The sequence below is a fragment of the Acomys minous genome (assembly GCF_964271855.1).
Source record: "Acomys minous genome assembly, chromosome: 12".
Classification (NCBI taxonomy): Eukaryota; Metazoa; Chordata; class Mammalia; order Rodentia; family Muridae; genus Acomys; species Acomys minous.
In genome coordinates, this window is record NC_140493.1 from 17,143,495 (window position 1) to 17,160,239 (window position 16,745).

General features: G+C 54.1%; 1 protein-coding gene across 2 annotated transcripts in view; it reads left to right on the forward strand.

Annotated features, from left to right (window-relative positions):
• WNT7B (Wnt family member 7B) overlaps nt 1–16,745 on the forward strand; it is a 46,553-nt gene that overhangs the window by 19,061 nt on the left and 10,747 nt on the right. For both annotated transcript variants that reach the window (XM_084750336.1, XM_084750335.1), the window contains exon 2: nt 4,176–4,402. In XM_084750336.1, the coding sequence (XP_084606462.1) occupies nt 4,176–4,402 (227 nt within the window). The remainder of the gene's footprint in view (nt 1–4,175; nt 4,403–16,745) is intronic.

The following is a 16,745-nucleotide window of genomic DNA, read 5'->3' on the forward strand; positions in this document are numbered from 1 at the left end:
GTGGAAATCGTGGGTCAGTGCATTGGCGCCCCCACACATATGCACATGCTAAGTAAATAATAAATGAATAAATACATCCTTTAAAAGAAGAAAGGCGGAAGGACTAACCCCTGCTCCCCCCCCCCCACTCCGGCCCCACCCCTCACCCCACCACCTCTCTCTGGGCTTACCAGCTCTTCCCGCTTTCCCAAAGCACAGCTCAGCCTCCACCCCTGGGCTTGGACAGTGAAGTGCTGGCTCTAATGGAACTCTAGGCCTACCAAGCCCCCCCCCGCCCCCGCCCCAGCCTCCCTGAGTTCTCACCCCCCACCCAGCTGCCCCACATCCCTACAGAGCAGAGTCCTTGCAGGGTTGGGGTGAAGGGAGACCCCACCTAGGCCGGCCTCAGAGGGGAGTGTTGAGTACTGTCAGGGAGATTCCCTCTAGTGCAAAGGAAGACAAGTGTGATGTCATCTTCAAATTGGTGACTGTACCTGGTCACTTTGCATGTGTCTCTTGTAGCCTCAGCCACTTGGCTGCGGGGGAACAGAATTCTGGTCTTAGCAGCACCAACACCCGCATTTAGTGAAAGCCTACTTCTGATGGATCTCTTACACTGAGGTGTATAGAGTCCTGTGAATTGGAGTTGTTTTTTTTTTTTAAAGTGGTTGAAAGGCACATAAAATGAAATTTACTGCTCTGTCCATCTTAAAGCACAAGGCGGTGCCATTTTGTGTTTTCATAACAGCACACAGGGCCGTCAGCTTACATAGCTCCATCACCCAGATGGGAATTTAACAGTCAGTCAGTCACCGTCCCCTCCTCCTCACATGTCTTCTTTCTTCTGTCTCAGTGGATTTGCCCATTCTGGACATTACCTTTAAATGGATTCAGGTGACATCTGGGATTCTGTGTTTGCCTTCTTTCTCATGGCATAATCTTTTTGAGCTTTTTCCATACTGGGCCATGAATGCATGCTTCCTTCCTTTTTAATGGCTGAATAATATTCCATGGCGTGGACATACCACATTTTGTTTTCAGCCACTCATCCGTCGATGGAGAATTGGGTTATTTCCATCCTCTGGCTACTGTGAATAGTGTTGCTGGGAGCATTTGTACAGAAGGTTTTGTTTCAACACCTGTCTTCAGTTCTCTTGGATCTATGCCAAGAAATGGAATTTCCGGGCAGCTTTGTGTGTGACTTTTAACTCTCTGCCAAGCTGCTGCCCACAGTGGCTGTGGTGAGGGAGGACTCTGCTCCCCTGCCTCCCCACCCACACTTGGTGTTTTACAGCTTCTCAGTTTTGCTCACAGGGGTCCTGGTGGGGTGTGCGGGTAGTTTGTGTTCCTGGAAGGATGGGTCGGGTCACGCCTCACCGCACGAGCTACTTGCAGCTTTTCCCCTGTCTTCAGGGAATCCTCTACACAATTGGGTTGCTGTCTGATCATTGACATCCAACAGGGGTTTTCTGTGTGCTTGATTCATTCTATGGGAGCCGGAGAGGACTCTTCCCCTACACAGCCACTCTTGGGCCCCAAACTTAGCTTGGACTTGGCACTGCTCTTGGGGCACCTACCATTCAGAGATGGCATAAAGACAGTAACGGCAGGGTACCAAGGGATGAGGTTAGACTCTCAGAACGGACGCTCGGGGCTCCTTTTCTCCATGCCAGGGCTTCTGGAAGGGATGAGCCTGGAAGGGTAGAGTTTTCCAGACGGAGCCAGAGAGGAGGAACAGCAGGCTAACAGAGGCATCTATGGACACAGTCAACATGGACAGTGGAGGGAGAAGGGAAGTGGTCCTCAGAGCTAGTCCCCGAGGCTTCTGTTTCTAGGCAGAGGGAAATGGGGAGCTGTGGGTGACTTCTGAGCAGGGGAGTGACTGGGTCCCATCTGGGTGGTAGAGGGAGCTGTAGCTGTCTACAGATGGGAGAGAGGGGGCCCGGGAGCCACTGCAATGATTTCTGGCTGTCCCCAGTTCACCCTGTGTCCTATTATGGTCCCCACAGTTTAGCCTGTTGGTCTGTGTGCTTTCCCAGGTAGGCAGTTGAGCTATGAGGTCCAAGCCCATTGGAGGAACTTGGGAGCAGGGAGAGGCCTTGAGGTCTGGGTAGGAAAGTGACTGCTTCGCTGTGGTGGTAGTGCCCGGTAGTGTTCCCATCCATCTTGTTTCCCCCAGCTCGGTTTCTGAGGATTCTACAGTTACTTTGGGCTGGATTCCCCAGATTCCAGTCCGCTCCCAGCCCCACCCGCCCAGATGCCCTTCCTCAACGCCAGCCTGGGGCGTGTTCACCCCCATTGTGTCATGGGAGACGCAGGGGGTGTCTTGGCCAGATTAGCAGGTAGAGCAGGCAGGCGGGCCCGCAGAGATTGAGTGTCACAAGGCTGCAGCACATGCTGGGGGCTCAGGCCACATGGAGACTGCCCAGCTGCCTGGGGAGTAGGATGGCCTGGAAAAACACAGAATTCTCAAAGAACTGCCACAGGCTTAATTATCAGCTTTGGGGACCTCTGGCAGGTCCTCTTCACTGATGCGCCCTTGCTAAGCAAACCTATGATGATGCTGAAGATGATAAAGAAGAAGATGATGATGATGATTGGTTTTATTTCAAGAAAGGTTTCTCTGTGTAGCCCTCGCTGTCCTGGAATTCATTCTTGTAGACCAGGCTGGCCGCAAGCTCAGAGATCCACCTGCCTCTCTCTGTCTCCCGAGTGCTGGGATTAAAGGCTTGACACCACCACTGGCCCACCTGGCTTAGTCTGTTGTTTTAAAGCCAGAGACTGTTGTTTTTGCGGCTGAATCTCCTATAGCCCAGACTGACTTCAAACTTTAAGTAGCTGAGAATGACCTTGAACTCCTGATTCTCCCGCCTCCACTTCTGGTGTGTTGAGATGACAGGCACTGGCCACCAAATATAGTTTATATGTTGCTATGTATTAAGCCTAGGGCTTTGTATGGAAGGCCAGATTTCCACCAACTGAACCCAAGCTGGGGCCATTAACCTGGAAACTGGCTCTCTGCTCTCTGATTGCCTAGAACCAAAAGATCAGTACAATGTCCGTACAAAACCTTTTAGCAACACTTCAGGGGCTCAAAGAGTCACCAGATGACTCTGGAAATCCATCCCCAACAGTGGGTGCTCGGAAGATTGAAAACAGGGACTCAGACAATGACAGGCATACGCACTTTCATGGTCACAGCTGAGAGGCGGGGCCAGGTGTCCATCCACGGAGAGTGGATCAACAAGCGAGGGCCCGCTGTGCAAATGGAATATTATTCAGCCTTTAAAAGGAAGGAGGCACTGGTGCATGCTGCGGCTCGGATAAACTTTGAAAGCATTTCACTGAGTGGAAGGAATCTGGCCCCAAAGAGCACACGTATTGTAAGATTCCACAGACTGTCTGAGCGAGCGGCAGCCCCGTGGGAACAGAGGCAGATTAGTGGCTGCCAGGGGCTGGGAGTGCCTGCTCATGGGTACAGGGTTTCCTTTTGGGATGTTGAGAAAAGCTTGGAACTTGATAGAGGCGGAGGCAGCACAATACTGTGTGTGTGCTAAAGGCCACGGGGGCTGTGCATTTAAAAATGGTTAATGTTATGTTATGCGAATTTCCCCTCATTACAAAAACAAACAACTGTGTTGATAATACTCCAAGCTCGGAGTGAACTTGGCAAGAAGCTTCCTCCCTGGGAGTTGCCAGGAGTCATTACAAAGGCAACCACGGGCTCAGGGGGCCCAGCCCAGCACACAGTAGGTGCTTACCTCGGGTCCGCTGCTGTCCCCTCCCAGTGCACCCACTAATCTAGACATGAGGGGGCTGTTTCAGGTGTGTGTCTGTGCTTGCATCCTGGGGGCAGCAGGCATCAATACCCATTCCCTGAATGTGAAACAGGCTCAGAGTGTCTTGTCAAGGTGAGCTGGAGGACACGTCCTCTGAGCTCAGAAGGAGGAGCTAGGGACTCCCAGTGGTCACACTGTGCCAAGACTGTCAGATCCCAGGTGGGACACTGATCTGTGATCTGTGTGTCTGACTCAGGCCTGGGGATAGGGGGGGGGGGTCCTGTAGGTGTGAACTGATCTGTGGTTCTAACACTTTCAGAGCTGGTAAGGATCAGTAGAGGGAGGTGTTTGGTGCCAGTGGGGGACAGCAGGCTGCCTGAGGGGTTCTCAACACTTCCCTTCTCTCTGCCCCTGTAGAGCACTGTCATCCGTGGTGGCCCTAGGAGCCAACATCATCTGCAACAAGATTCCTGGCCTGGCCCCACGGCAGCGTGCCATCTGCCAGAGCCGACCCGATGCCATCATTGTGATCGGGGAGGGGGCGCAGATGGGCATTGATGAGTGCCAGCACCAGTTCCGATTCGGCCGATGGAACTGCTCCGCCCTGGGCGAGAAGACCGTCTTCGGGCAAGAGCTCCGAGTAGGTAAGGGCGTCTCTGGGCCTGTGGGCTGGGAGCCAGGTTACCCACCAGCCAGCCCTTGTCCGGGACAGACAGCCCACACAGCCTGTGTGTATGGATGAGTGTCCTAGCTAGCTCTGGGCTGTGAGGTGGGTGGGCCTACTCTATAGCTTCAGGCAGCTAGGCCCCTGCTCCACTTTCTGTGGCTGTCATTTGGGAAGCAGGGGGAATGTGTGAGGCTTTGGACATGGCATGGGAGCTGTAGCTCACCCAGAGGAGACTATGAGACCATGCCACCTGCTTCTTGTTGAGGGATCCTGGCAGACAGAGGCTGTAGGGCGCTCAGATGTGATGACTCTGACCCTGCAAGAAGGATGCCGTGTGCAGGGGTGGATCTGGGCGAAGCAGGGGTGGGCTTCCATTTGAGGACAGTGGTCAGTAACTAGAACAGGCCATGTGTGTGTGTGTGGGGGTGGCTGCTGATGGCACAGCCCTTGGGGGATGCGCGGTGAAGCTAGCCCTTGAAGCGTGGCCCACACGGTGCCCAGTTCACAACAGTTCAAGAGCAAAGCCCAGGGAAGACCCTATTTAGGGCTAGAAAGAGGCTTAAAGGAAACTTCCAGAAAGAATCTGCATCTGAATCCAGCTGTGTGAACTTGGCTGTGTCCCTCAGGGCTACTCTGAGCCTTGGTTTCCCTATTTGTGGTGTGAGCTCTGAGCCAGTAGGCTCCTGTCCAAGGCTCAACACCAGAGATCACAGGTCGTCAACAAATGCTGTGGGCTACATGTGGGCAGAGATAGTGACTCTGGCTGCCTTTTCTAGGTAAGATAGGGGAACAGTGCAAGGCTTGCTAGCTGCCTAGTCTTCAGGTGCATGGGGTCCCCCCCTCACCCCCGTACTCCAGGGGGCTGCAGTTGCCACAAGACTCAGGGCAGAGCTGGCTTTACAGGGCTGCAAACACTGTAAGGCTGGCGATGGTGTAGAGGAAAACTCTCATGGGCCCCTTTGCGGTGAGCAGCCTGTGGGTGGCACCTAGTGCAGCCAGGAGCGTGGCACCGCCCCCTCCCCGGGGCTGTGCCACCCAAGTGCAGATTGCTCCCTCCAGGTGCCAGCTGGGGGGGGGATGGTGGGGAGGGCAGTAGTGGGCAGAGGTATCCGCCTTGTGTGGCTTCCCACCCACTCCCCAGGTGCCATGTTTGGAGGCATCTGTGAGTATCAGACCCACAGTGAAGAAACTGATGTTATAAGGTGTTGCAAGGTCAGCTGCTCAGGGTGTCAACCCAGAGCCTGTCACCTCATCTGGCAACCAGCTTCAGCTTCAGAGAAGTAGGAGCTTGAACTTTGGGAACACAAGACATAAGGGGAGGGACATGTGACAGCCTTGAGACTCCCCAGTGTCCCAGTGACTTTCTACAGACTCTCCTCTCAGGAGCAGTGCTGGCCCCACAGTTGTCCCCTTACCTCACAGAGTCACCTTTCAAAGAACATCATTGATAGTCCTTGGGAAATGGCCGTGGGCTCACCAGCAGCTTGGGAGGGCCACAGCTCTGCTCACAATAAGGAGGCCACTGAGGCAGGGCTACCCTGTGTACCCTTCCTGCCCCTTGGCTCCCTTGGGGACCAGACCGCGCTAACATGGATGCTGCTCAACAGTTTGTGTTTCCTCTTGTTTGCGGCCCCTGCTCTTGAGTGAACTGTTCTTGCCTCAGGTGCTCCTCCTGGGGAGAACCTGGCACTTCAAGAACATGTCAGGGCCCTTGGCAGGCTTCTTAACTGTCCGCTCCAAATAGCTTCTTGTCCAGGTCATTAGTGGCCTTGATGTTGCTGCTTGTCCCCACTCCCTGGCTTCCATCTTGACTCAGCGACTTGGGTTCTTTTCTGTCTATAGCTGCTCTTTGCTTAGCCCCAGGTAAGGCATGCCCTATCCCCAGGCACACATGGGCGACTCTTTCCACAGAAACCTAGCTGACAGCTCATTGTCACCTGATGTTGATTCTCACTGACCCCCACACACACCTTGGCTTTTCTGCATGGCATTTGGCTTCTCAGATGCGCTGTCCCCAGCTCCCCCGACCCACCTGACCATTTGGTGTCCTTTCCGCTCTCTATCCCTCTACTCTACGCCTTGATGCTAGCCAGGGCTGCTGCTTCTCCCTCTGGTCCCTCCCCTGGAAGCTTTGAATGCCTCCTGCCCTCCACAGCCCCGGTTACTGCGTCAGACAGAAGCCACCCTATACCCTTTCCTTTCTGTTCTACAGGTAGACACATTCAGCCTAGTACAACAAAGGATTTGGGTTTGATTCCCCAGCACCTCCTAAAACCACGGTGCTGCAGTTGAGGCCTGTCATCCCCACCTTTGCCAGCCACTGGCCCACCTAGTCTATCTGAGACTACAAAACCCAGCAACATGTAATCTTTGCAGTAGCTCTCTACTGCCTTATGGTCAGGTTAACTTCTTGGCCTTGAGCCCCTCACCTTGCCTCCCTCCAACCAGCCCCTAGCCACATCTGTCTGCCTAAGCCTCATTTCTCAACCGGAGAGGCCTCTCCCCTTTGCTATACCCCTCTACAGCTTATCCCCCCTTCCCCCGGGGCGGGGGGCGGAGGGGGGTTCCACACCCTCAAGCTGGGTCAGTCTGTGCCTGTCCCTAGCCCTCCCTGGCCCCGGGATGGGCAGGCTTTCTGGAGCCCAGCCTGGGTCTTGCTGCCCTGCCTTCGCCTCCTGTGGCTTCCTGCTGCACTCAAGCAGGGAAGCTCTGGCCACAGGCCGAGCTGATGGAGCAAGGGCAGGAACCGCAGGGGCTTTTGCCTGTATGAGAAGGCTCCTTCTCCTTTCTCAGTGGCTGGGAGTCAGAAGCAGCAGGCAGGCTGTACTGTGAGCTGGCCACTTTGAGAGGCTTCCTGGATGCCTGAACATGCCCGGAAGCCCGTCTGCGAGCTGGCAGGCAGCCGGGGTGCTCTCCTGGGAGCAGCCTTTCAAGCGGGGCCAATTAATGATTGTCCCCGAGAGGGGCAATGCTCTGGGTAGTGGGACAGCCCCCCTTTAGGCCTTGCCTGTGACCTTGGACCAATCCTAAAATGTAAATGTTAAAGGGAAACCTCCTTAAGACAATAAAGCCCCTCTGCAAAGCTGCACTCCTTCAACACCCTGGCAGGTGCTCGTATACTTCCAGGCATGACGTGGGCAGTATTCCCATGATGACCACCACACCAGCCTTGTCTGGCACACTGAGAGTGATGGTGGCTCCGTTCTTTGGAAAAGGTCAAGACAGTCTATAGATTTTTCCCAAGCTGATGTTGTAGTCCGTGCGTGGAACTCTACTCTCTAGCCTGTCCAGTACTGTTTCCACAAGGCTCCACTGAGAGAGGCGGTCCAGAGCTCTTTTAGCTAGTCTCTTCCATTGATGGAGAATGAACTGGGGGGTGGGGTGTTGCATCCATTGTAAGTGCATCCCATCTCTGCCCTGAGATGGGGGAGGGACAGAGGTGAGGCGTGAGAGTCTATGTGTGGAGATACCCGTATATTCCAGGGAAGCCTGAGAGAAATTTGAGTTCCGTTGCAAAGTGGGGGAGCTGCTAACAGCCACCATAACCAAGCTTGGACTTTCAGCAAAGTCTTCCCGTGAGCGGAGCCCGGGGAAGGATAGCCAGAGGACAGAATGTGCCAAGGACCTGAGGCCAGGAAGCAGGAAGTGGTTTTCTTGAAGGGCGATGCTTTGAGGTGCGAGCTCGGGGAGGATCGGTGTAGGAGAGTGGAGGTTGGAGGTAAAGACACTGATAGGATGCCGCGAGCCTCCAAAGAGCTCAGAGCATCCAGAAGATCCCGAGCAGGCAGGGTCTCCCCTTGAGCATGCATGAACCCCAGTTCCTCTCCTGAGCCCGGAGCCTCTGACCCACTCACCTGGCCTGGCCTGCGGTTTGTACAGTCCTGAGCTCCAGAATGCAGAGTCCTGCCCATCATGTGCTGGTCTCAGACATGACCAAGCATAATGGCTACCCCTAATCTGAGCTCACGTGAGCCGACCAAGGTTTACTCCTGCTGGCTTTACCAGTAAGCTTTGCTACAGGAAACAGCAGCCCTATAGCCAGACACACTTGCATTAACAGCAGTGGGGCTGCTGAGGCCCCCTGGAAGGGCGTAGATTGACCCGTGTTTTTTTTTTTGTTTTGTTTTGTTTTTTGTTTTTTGTTTTAGGTCATCTGAGAATCAAGGGCCCTTGGGGAGGGAGGGTGGCTCCTCATCACATTTACTGGGCATTACTACCAGGACTTTTGCAAGCAGGCCCCTGTGGGGCAGGGAGCATTGTCCTTAGAAGGACACTGGCCACCCTAACTTCTTGGTGGCTGTAGGCCTCTGCCGGCAGCTGTGCTTCCACCAAGTGAACAGTAGTATTAGGCACACCAGGTCTCAGACCCCGGAAACAAGTATCTCTTTGTCCTGCCGTATATTAGAATGTACTATTTTGAAATATTGGCTACATAAAACATCACCCTTGGTCACACCCCATGTTATTTCCTTTTTTTTTTTTTTTTTTTTTTTTGGTCTTTTGAGACAGGGTTTCTCTGTGTAGCCTTGGCTGTCCTGGACTCACTCTGTAGACCAGGCGGGCCTCGAACTCACAGCGATCCGCCTGCCTCTGCCTCCCGCATTTTTTTTTCTTAATGTGACCATTGGAACCCCTCAGGAGACTCCTGTGGCTTGCTTGAGATTTCTGTTGTGTGTCACCGTTCTCAGAAGGGATGAGAGTGACCTGGCCTACCTGGCCAGGGCAAAAGGAACATTTGAACTTAGAACTGATGATCCTTTCCCAGAGTACAGTGTGAGGGGCAGCGTGAAGGGCACTGGCTGCTATTATCAGGCCCTGTGGTAGTACCATGTATTAGCATCCAATACCTACCGTACTCTAGGCCAGGGCTCTGCCCAGGCCACCCCAAGTGAACTGGGGTGGATGGCCAGAGGTGGCAGTGCTAAAGGGACCCTAGCCTTGAGGTTTTCAGACTCCTGGATTGAGCATCTCATATTACTGTCCCATGGACCCTGTCACCAGGGCCAGCCAAGGCAGCAGAGCAGACATTTCTTATGCCCAGGGTCCCGGTTGCCAGGGCTCTAGGGACTGTTGGGACCTTGAAAGTCAGTTGCTGGCTTGGGATGTGGTGAAGCCCCAGGCTACAGCCTGGACTCTATCCCTTCTTGGAAGGCAGCTGGCAGATGGGAGGGCAGTTCCCCGAAGACCGCTCTGTCACTGTCGCTGAGCTCCACAGCCTCTAGTGGCTGGGTGTGGTGGCCTGGGCCATCCTTCAACCCCTCAGAGGCCACCTGGAACTTGTCCAGAACTGGAATTTTTACTTCATTGGCAGGCCTTGTCAGGAATATGGTCAGGGTAAGGCCTAGAAGAGGAGATCTCTCCCGGGCCAGTGGTCTAGCTCACCTAAGTGACCTTGTGTCCTTGTGTCCTTAGGGCTACAGTTTTCCCTCCTGTTCCAGAAGAGGCTGAAGCTAAAACCCCACTTCTCCTAGAGGTGATTTTTGTCAGCAGCCCTGAGGGAAGAAGAAATGGAGGGCGGCCAGCCCTATCCCAAGGCAGCATGGACCCGCGGACCTGGCTGTCCAAGGGCCTTCTGTCTTCCCTCAGAATCTCTACAGGACCCAAAGGAGATACAGGCCCTTATGTTCCCTTGTCGTATAGCCAGATCCTGTCCTCTGGGCTCAATGCCCCCAATTGGGGCACTATCTACAGGGCTGCACAGCAGCATGTGCGGGCCACCCTGGATCGGAACAAAAGCCTGGGGCGCAGGCGGGCCTGCATGTTCGGACCTGGCAGGCCTTTCCCTGGTGCTCTGTTTATGACAACGGCAGGGAAGAGCTTAGAGTGGAGACACTGACTCAGCCAAGCCGGGTGGGGCCGGGTGGGGTGGGAGCCAGAGGGGACAGAGGGACACAGAGAGATAGAGAAGGACAGATAGGCACATGGAAACGCGCGCACACACACATGCACGCGCACACACACACACACACATCATACATGTCTATACAAATGCATCTGTATATGTTCATAGATGTATACATGTACAAACACACAGATTCAGCTATACACCTTTGTACACATGTATGCACACAGGATCTTAATAATTATTTGTTTACATATATACAAGTGTGTACACATGCACATGTGGCACACATACACACGCACATGTACACACATACACACACATGCATGCTTCTCACTCACACATGGGATACACAGTACCTATGCAGGCCCAGGGTCATGGTACCTGCAGTACATGGAGTATGTCACCTGTTTCCTACATGGAACTCAAGTCCCGGCACATGTGATGTCTCCCCAGCACTACTTTGCTAGCTGAAGCCTTTTCAAGGGGTGTTTGGTACCACTTCACTTTACTGGGGTAGAAGTAGGCACACTGCGAGGCAGCCTGCCTAACCTGTCCTGGGCAGATCCTGGAGATTCCCCATGGGGTCAGAGTTATCTCTGTGTTGGCCCACCTCACTTCCCTGTCTCCCACCTGCCCCCTGCTGCACACAGATTTCCCCTAGCCTGAGGCTCCGTGTGTTGGGATGCAGGCCCAAGATCTGCTTAGGCAAGGTTTGCCCCTCGTCCCTGGTGACTGAGTCCACTCTGGGGCTGAATGTCCAGGCTGGATCATGGGCTGCCATAAGAGACATACTGGGCACTGCTCTGGCTCCCTAGCCTTCCCCTTCCCAACGTCTGTGCCCAGTAGCCACTCAGAGCCCTGTCCAGACTGAAGTCCCCCTGGATGTAAGCACTACACCTATTGGCCAGGGACATCGAGAGCTACTCACAGGTCCAGTGATGTCATTATCTCTGAGTCTAAATTTCTCAGTTAATCCTGCTGGAGACAGTAACTCCCTGCTCAGTTCTAGACTTAAGAGGAATCTAGGGACTGGGGTTGGGGAAGGGCTCCTGGGTGAACAGGGAACAGGGAGATCATCAGCCATGCCCCCGGTCCAGGCCCACTGTCTCAAGTCCCTGCCAGAAGAATACAGCTACATGTTTGAAGGAGATTTTAAAGGGGACCCCTTGCACCCGGGAACACTGAAGTCTAAGAGTGACAGGCCTGGACAGGGCCACATAGCACAGACCCAATGCTCCCTGGGGTTGGCTTTGGTGGTGGGCACAGCGGGATCTGTCTTGGGACTAAGCCTGTGTGCTGTTTGTCCTTCTTCCCTTCCTGTCTTCAGACCCCTTAAACTCCCCACAGGTAAGGTGTCCTTTGATTCCCCAAGGCTTCATCTCTCCCTTGGTGATGTCCTCCACCAGCGGCTCCAGTACCACATAGGAGGCCTTCTGGAATTGTCTACGGCTCCCCTCACCCCCCCCCCCGCCCCCCGCCCAGTGCTGATCTCATTGGCTCACTCACAGGGACCCTTGCACCTGCCTTTCCTTGCTGCCTCCAAACCCCTACAGTTGGCCTGAGGGTTCCCTCATCTTAGGTCAGAGCCACACCTCCAAGGATGTCATCTCTTCTCAGAAGAAAGCCCTGAATCTTCCCCCACTCTCTTCCAGGAATGATAGTAAGGGCCCCTGAGGACCATCACTGCTTTCTTGGGATAAACTTTAGGCAGTCTAGTCATTTCTCCTCAGGACTTCGGCCCGGATGGTCCCCCTGCCTGAAACAGAGTTCTCTGTGTTTTTGCTCACCTTCCTTCCCTACCATTTAGGACTTATCTCTCCCAGCCCCTCCACTGCTGGCCCTCTAGCTGACCCCTGCACCATCTGACCACCGCCCTCTGCCTCAGCAGCTAGGAGCCCCGTCTAACCTGTCTGCCCTGGATCTGCATCCCCTGCCGCTATGCTGTCCCGAGGTGTGCCTGGCTTTTTGAAAGTTTTGCCAGGTAGGGGACATATAGCTGTCTCCTCAGAGCTCTCCGTGGTCTGGCCAGGAGCAGGGCTGACCTCGGTGGCACAGGACACACAGGCCGTGACGAAGTATATGAGGGAGAGATGTTGGACCGACATAGGAAGACGGGGTCCCTGGTCTGAGGCAAGAGATAGAATGTGCGGGTTTTCCAGTCTGGCACTTAGGCCTCAGGGGCAGTGAGACTCAGGGTTCCCGAGTCAGACTCCAGTCCAGTGGCTCCCCTGCTCTGTGGCCTCGGGCTAGTCACTGGCTTCTTTTCAGCTTCCTGGGGACCTAGCTGGGGCTGATAGAGTCCCATGAGGACTCACACTGAGCAGGACAGGCTGTGTGTTAGACTTTCAAATGCTGCATTTTTCTAGCAGGCTGCAGCCATTTAGTACTGTGCATGGTGCACAGGTCTGGAGTCTCCTCAGTGTGGCCATGCCCCATTATCACTGCCTTTTTTTTTTTTTCAGGCCTGGGGATGAAACCAAGGCCTGCAGGCTAGGCAAGTGCTCTGCCACTGGGCCATGCCCACTGCCTCCTGTGTTTAATTGGTTGGTTGCCTTTTTTTTTTCAAGACAAGGTCTCTCTGTGTTAGCGTTGGCTGTCCTGGACTTGCTTTGTAGACCAGGCTGGCCTCGAACTCACAGTAATCAGCTTGCCTTTCAGAGTGCTGGGATTAAAGGTGTGTGCCATCATGCCCGGCTCTGTAGTTGCTTTTTTTTTTTTTTTTTTTTAGCAACTTGAAGACAGTGAGGAGGTGGGAGAGCCTGCCTTGGTTCTGAGCGCATGTTACACAGGCTCCTGCCTCATGCACACTCCCAGGTGCTGAGTTCAAACAGAAACCCATGAACACCCAAATCCATGTGTGTCGACACATCGTATGCACACACACACACACACACACACACACACACACACACACACACACGGCTGCTTAAGCATGCGCATACCACAAGTGACCTCATGTATGTACCATATGTAGGTATGAAGCTTAGGCCAGCCTATCCGAGGGTCTGCGTGTGGTCACAGGGACACAGGAAGGGTCCTTGGCTAGGCCATCATCATCCAAGTAACCGATTTTAGGATTGTAGAATGACTCTAGGCCCTGGGTGACTCCAGACCTCTGTCCTCTGACCTCTGACCTCAGTGACTTTGGCCTGTGAGCCCTGGCTCCACCATGTCCTGAGTGGCTGTGTGATATTGGGCAGTAGGCTATCCTTTTCTGGGCCACACTGGGTCTCCTTGCTTAAGGTATGTCACCAGGAAGTCCTCAAGGCCCTCCCCAGAACCAAGTTTGTGGTCTCCAGTTCCTCTTCTGAGAGACAGGCAATGGCTTTTGTAGCCTTCCCTCCCCAGTGTAGCTCATGGGGTCACGGTGAGCTCAATTCAGGCTTTTATAGTATTCTAAAAATAGTGGGTGGCCCCATGTAGATGTCAGGAAATGGCAGGTAGTTGAGTGATAGGTCTCGGGGTAGGCTTAGTCCCAACTCTGCCCTGAGGTGCGTAGGAGGGTGGTGGTGCTGTCCTGCCTCTGCTTTGGGCGGCAGGCCCATTGGCTCTGCCCAGTGGGGTTCTCTTGGGGTCAGTGTGAGGGGGCCGCAGGCAGTTGAGACTCAGCTCTAGTCTGACACTGTAGGCACGGGGCAGGCAGGGGCTGTATCTGTTGTCCCGTGAGCCCAGCTGGGTGGGGAGCCCACGGGCTCGGTGAAGAGGAAAAATTGAATGACCCAAGGAGATCACTGACCTGGGCCATCCCCCTATGGCTGGGCTAGCCTCAGCTCTACAGCTGTGGTCTCAGAATCTGCTCCTCTAATCAGCCTACTTAGGATGAAGACAGGGGAGACTTCCGGCAATGCTGAAAGTGCCAGTCTTGGGGGAAGAGTGTTCCAGGCCAGCCTCAGTGAACCCTGAGAAGTGCCTGGCCATCCTGTGGTCCCGCTACTAGTCAGCCTTAGCCATTCTTTCTCCTTCTTATTGATGGGCTAGCGTGGCTGGTTGTGTTTGCTCCCAGAGCTGGTTCCTGGCCAAGGGGCCGGGGAGCACTGTGCTCCCACATGGCAAATGAGGATGCAGGCTTCTAGAGGGGCTGTGGTTTGCCTACCCCACCCTCACCCCCCCCACCCCCACCAGTAACTTCAAGCCTAGTGTTCTTGCCTTCACTGCTCCAAGCCTCTCTGCATGCCCCTCTCTGCTTTTCCCTTTATTGGCCAGGGCCCCTTAGCTAATGGTGCTCGCTTTTGTGTATCGAAATGGTATAGACAGGGGGATGTGTATCAAACTGATCCCCCGAGGACCATCAAGACTCAGAAACCCATCCAGGGACCCTGGGGAGCCAGGAAGAAGGAGTGGCCACTGTAAACCCTACTCTCCACTCGTTTCTGGTGTTTTCCAGGAAGGCAGGGCCTCCAGTGCTTAATGTCACAGACCCGCGTGGGACTAAGTCTCAGGTCCCAAAGAACTTCTAGGTCTATGTGAGCCAAGTGTCCTCTCAGCACAGCTGGTGCCTGTACAGACCCGAGCATGCTGTCACAATTCCCTTTGTCTCCCTCCCTGCCACCACCACCACCTGGAACAGCCAGAGCCCAGGCAGCAGCCACTGTCTGGAGCAAATAGTTTAACACCAGGAGGCCTGGTTTTCCTATGTAAGAAATTAAATGATCCATTCTTGGGAATTCTGGGAAGATAAACTTAAGTGCCCGGATTCACCCATGTCTGAGGATTTGGGCCTTGGTTATGGGATGCATGAAAAAACTGACCTCAATGTTGCCCAGAGGACACACTCTGGGACAGGAGGAGTCCTAGCTGCATCCAGAGCCTGTGACATGGGGACAACTGAGAGTCATTAAGGATAAGAGTTGTCAACTGCCTGCCAGGCAGGAGGCAGGGAACTGGGGGAGGGGGGAGGGCTCCTTTCTTTACACAGAGTCCCTCTGCACTGAAGGGGACTATACTTATCAGCAGACGAGCCACCATTCACCCTGGCCTTGTTAGTCTGCAGTTCATGGTGGGAGGGGGCTAGGCTTTCAGGCCTCGGAGACTTTGGAGACCAGGGCAGGACACTGGAATCCATGTCGGAGATCTTGGGAGCCATCGGTGGTTGTTGAACTAGGTCCTTGAGCCCACACTGTCTGCATCTGCAAAGGATAAGCTCTTCTGAGTCAGTTCTCTCTCGTTCTCTCCTGGAGGGAGCAAAGTAGGGCCTTGGGCAGCCCCAGCCAAGGCTGCAGGAAGGACGGGGAAGGCTCACTCCTCCCTCCCCACTCAACACCTAGGCATGTCATAGCCTGGGCCGAATGACCAAGCCCACAGAGCCAGCATCCAGGACATTTTCAGGACATCTAAGAGAACAAATGTACTGTGCTAGTGGCAGGGACCCTCAGCCCATGACCCTTACCCCTCTCGTTTGACCTTACATGGGTTGTTCTTCTCCACAAACTACCCCTTACCTCTTGTCGGCCTCCCCCCCCCCCCCCCGCCCCCCGTCTCTATGGCAACAGACGGAGGGCTTGGCTCATTAAAACCAAATAAAAAACGGCCCTAGCAGGAGTGGCAGCCTGATGAGTAACTGCTGACTAACTGAGTCAGAGCAAGTGTGGGCATAAGCAGGTGAGAGCTGAGGCCCGAAGCGGGATGCGTGTGAGATGCCTCGGGTCGTCCTGAAACACACCTGCCGGCCAGGGCACCTGCCTCCTTGCCTGGGGCTTCCAGATAGGATCCCTGGTCAGACTGGAAGAGGTTGAACAGTCTCCGGTGGCTGCCTTGGCCTGCGTGGTGGTGGGTGGTGGGTGGTGGGTGGTGGATGACACCTAAGCCGTCTGCCCCTATTGCAGAACTGCACAGTTATTTTAGTTTTCTAGACCCCTGCATTGGGTGCTTGCAACCTGTGTTCGCTACGAAGTCGCTTGGCATCCAAGGAGCCCCCATTCAGGGGTCAGTGGCTGTCTAGTCCCCTTGCACCTTAAGACCCACAGTTCAGCCAAAGGCACCTCCACAGGGTACTAGGATTTTTTCCGTTCTTCTTTCTTCTCCCACAGCCACAGGCTATATACAAGCCAAACTGGGGCAGAATGGGTCCCTGAGACCTTATGTTCGGGACCTCAGCCCCTTCCTAGCCTTTCCGGGCTTTGCATCCATGGCCACATTCAAATCCCATCTCAGTTACTAATGCCCAATTTTATACTCTCCTCATGCCTCAGTCTCCTCTGGAAAATGTGAGTAAAACCAGCCTCATCTCACTGTCAGGAGAGGTCTGTGAGAACAAGGAATGGTCGGAAAGGAGCTGGGTGCATGGTGAGTGCTGGCAGTGATGAAGACACTGAGCTGCTTTTGAAGGGTTCAGAATCCTGTCACACACACACACACACACACACACACACACACACACACACACATACACACACACACACACACACACAAAACAAAACTCAAAAAACCACCACCAACAACAACAACAACAAAACCCAACAACAACAACAACAACAAA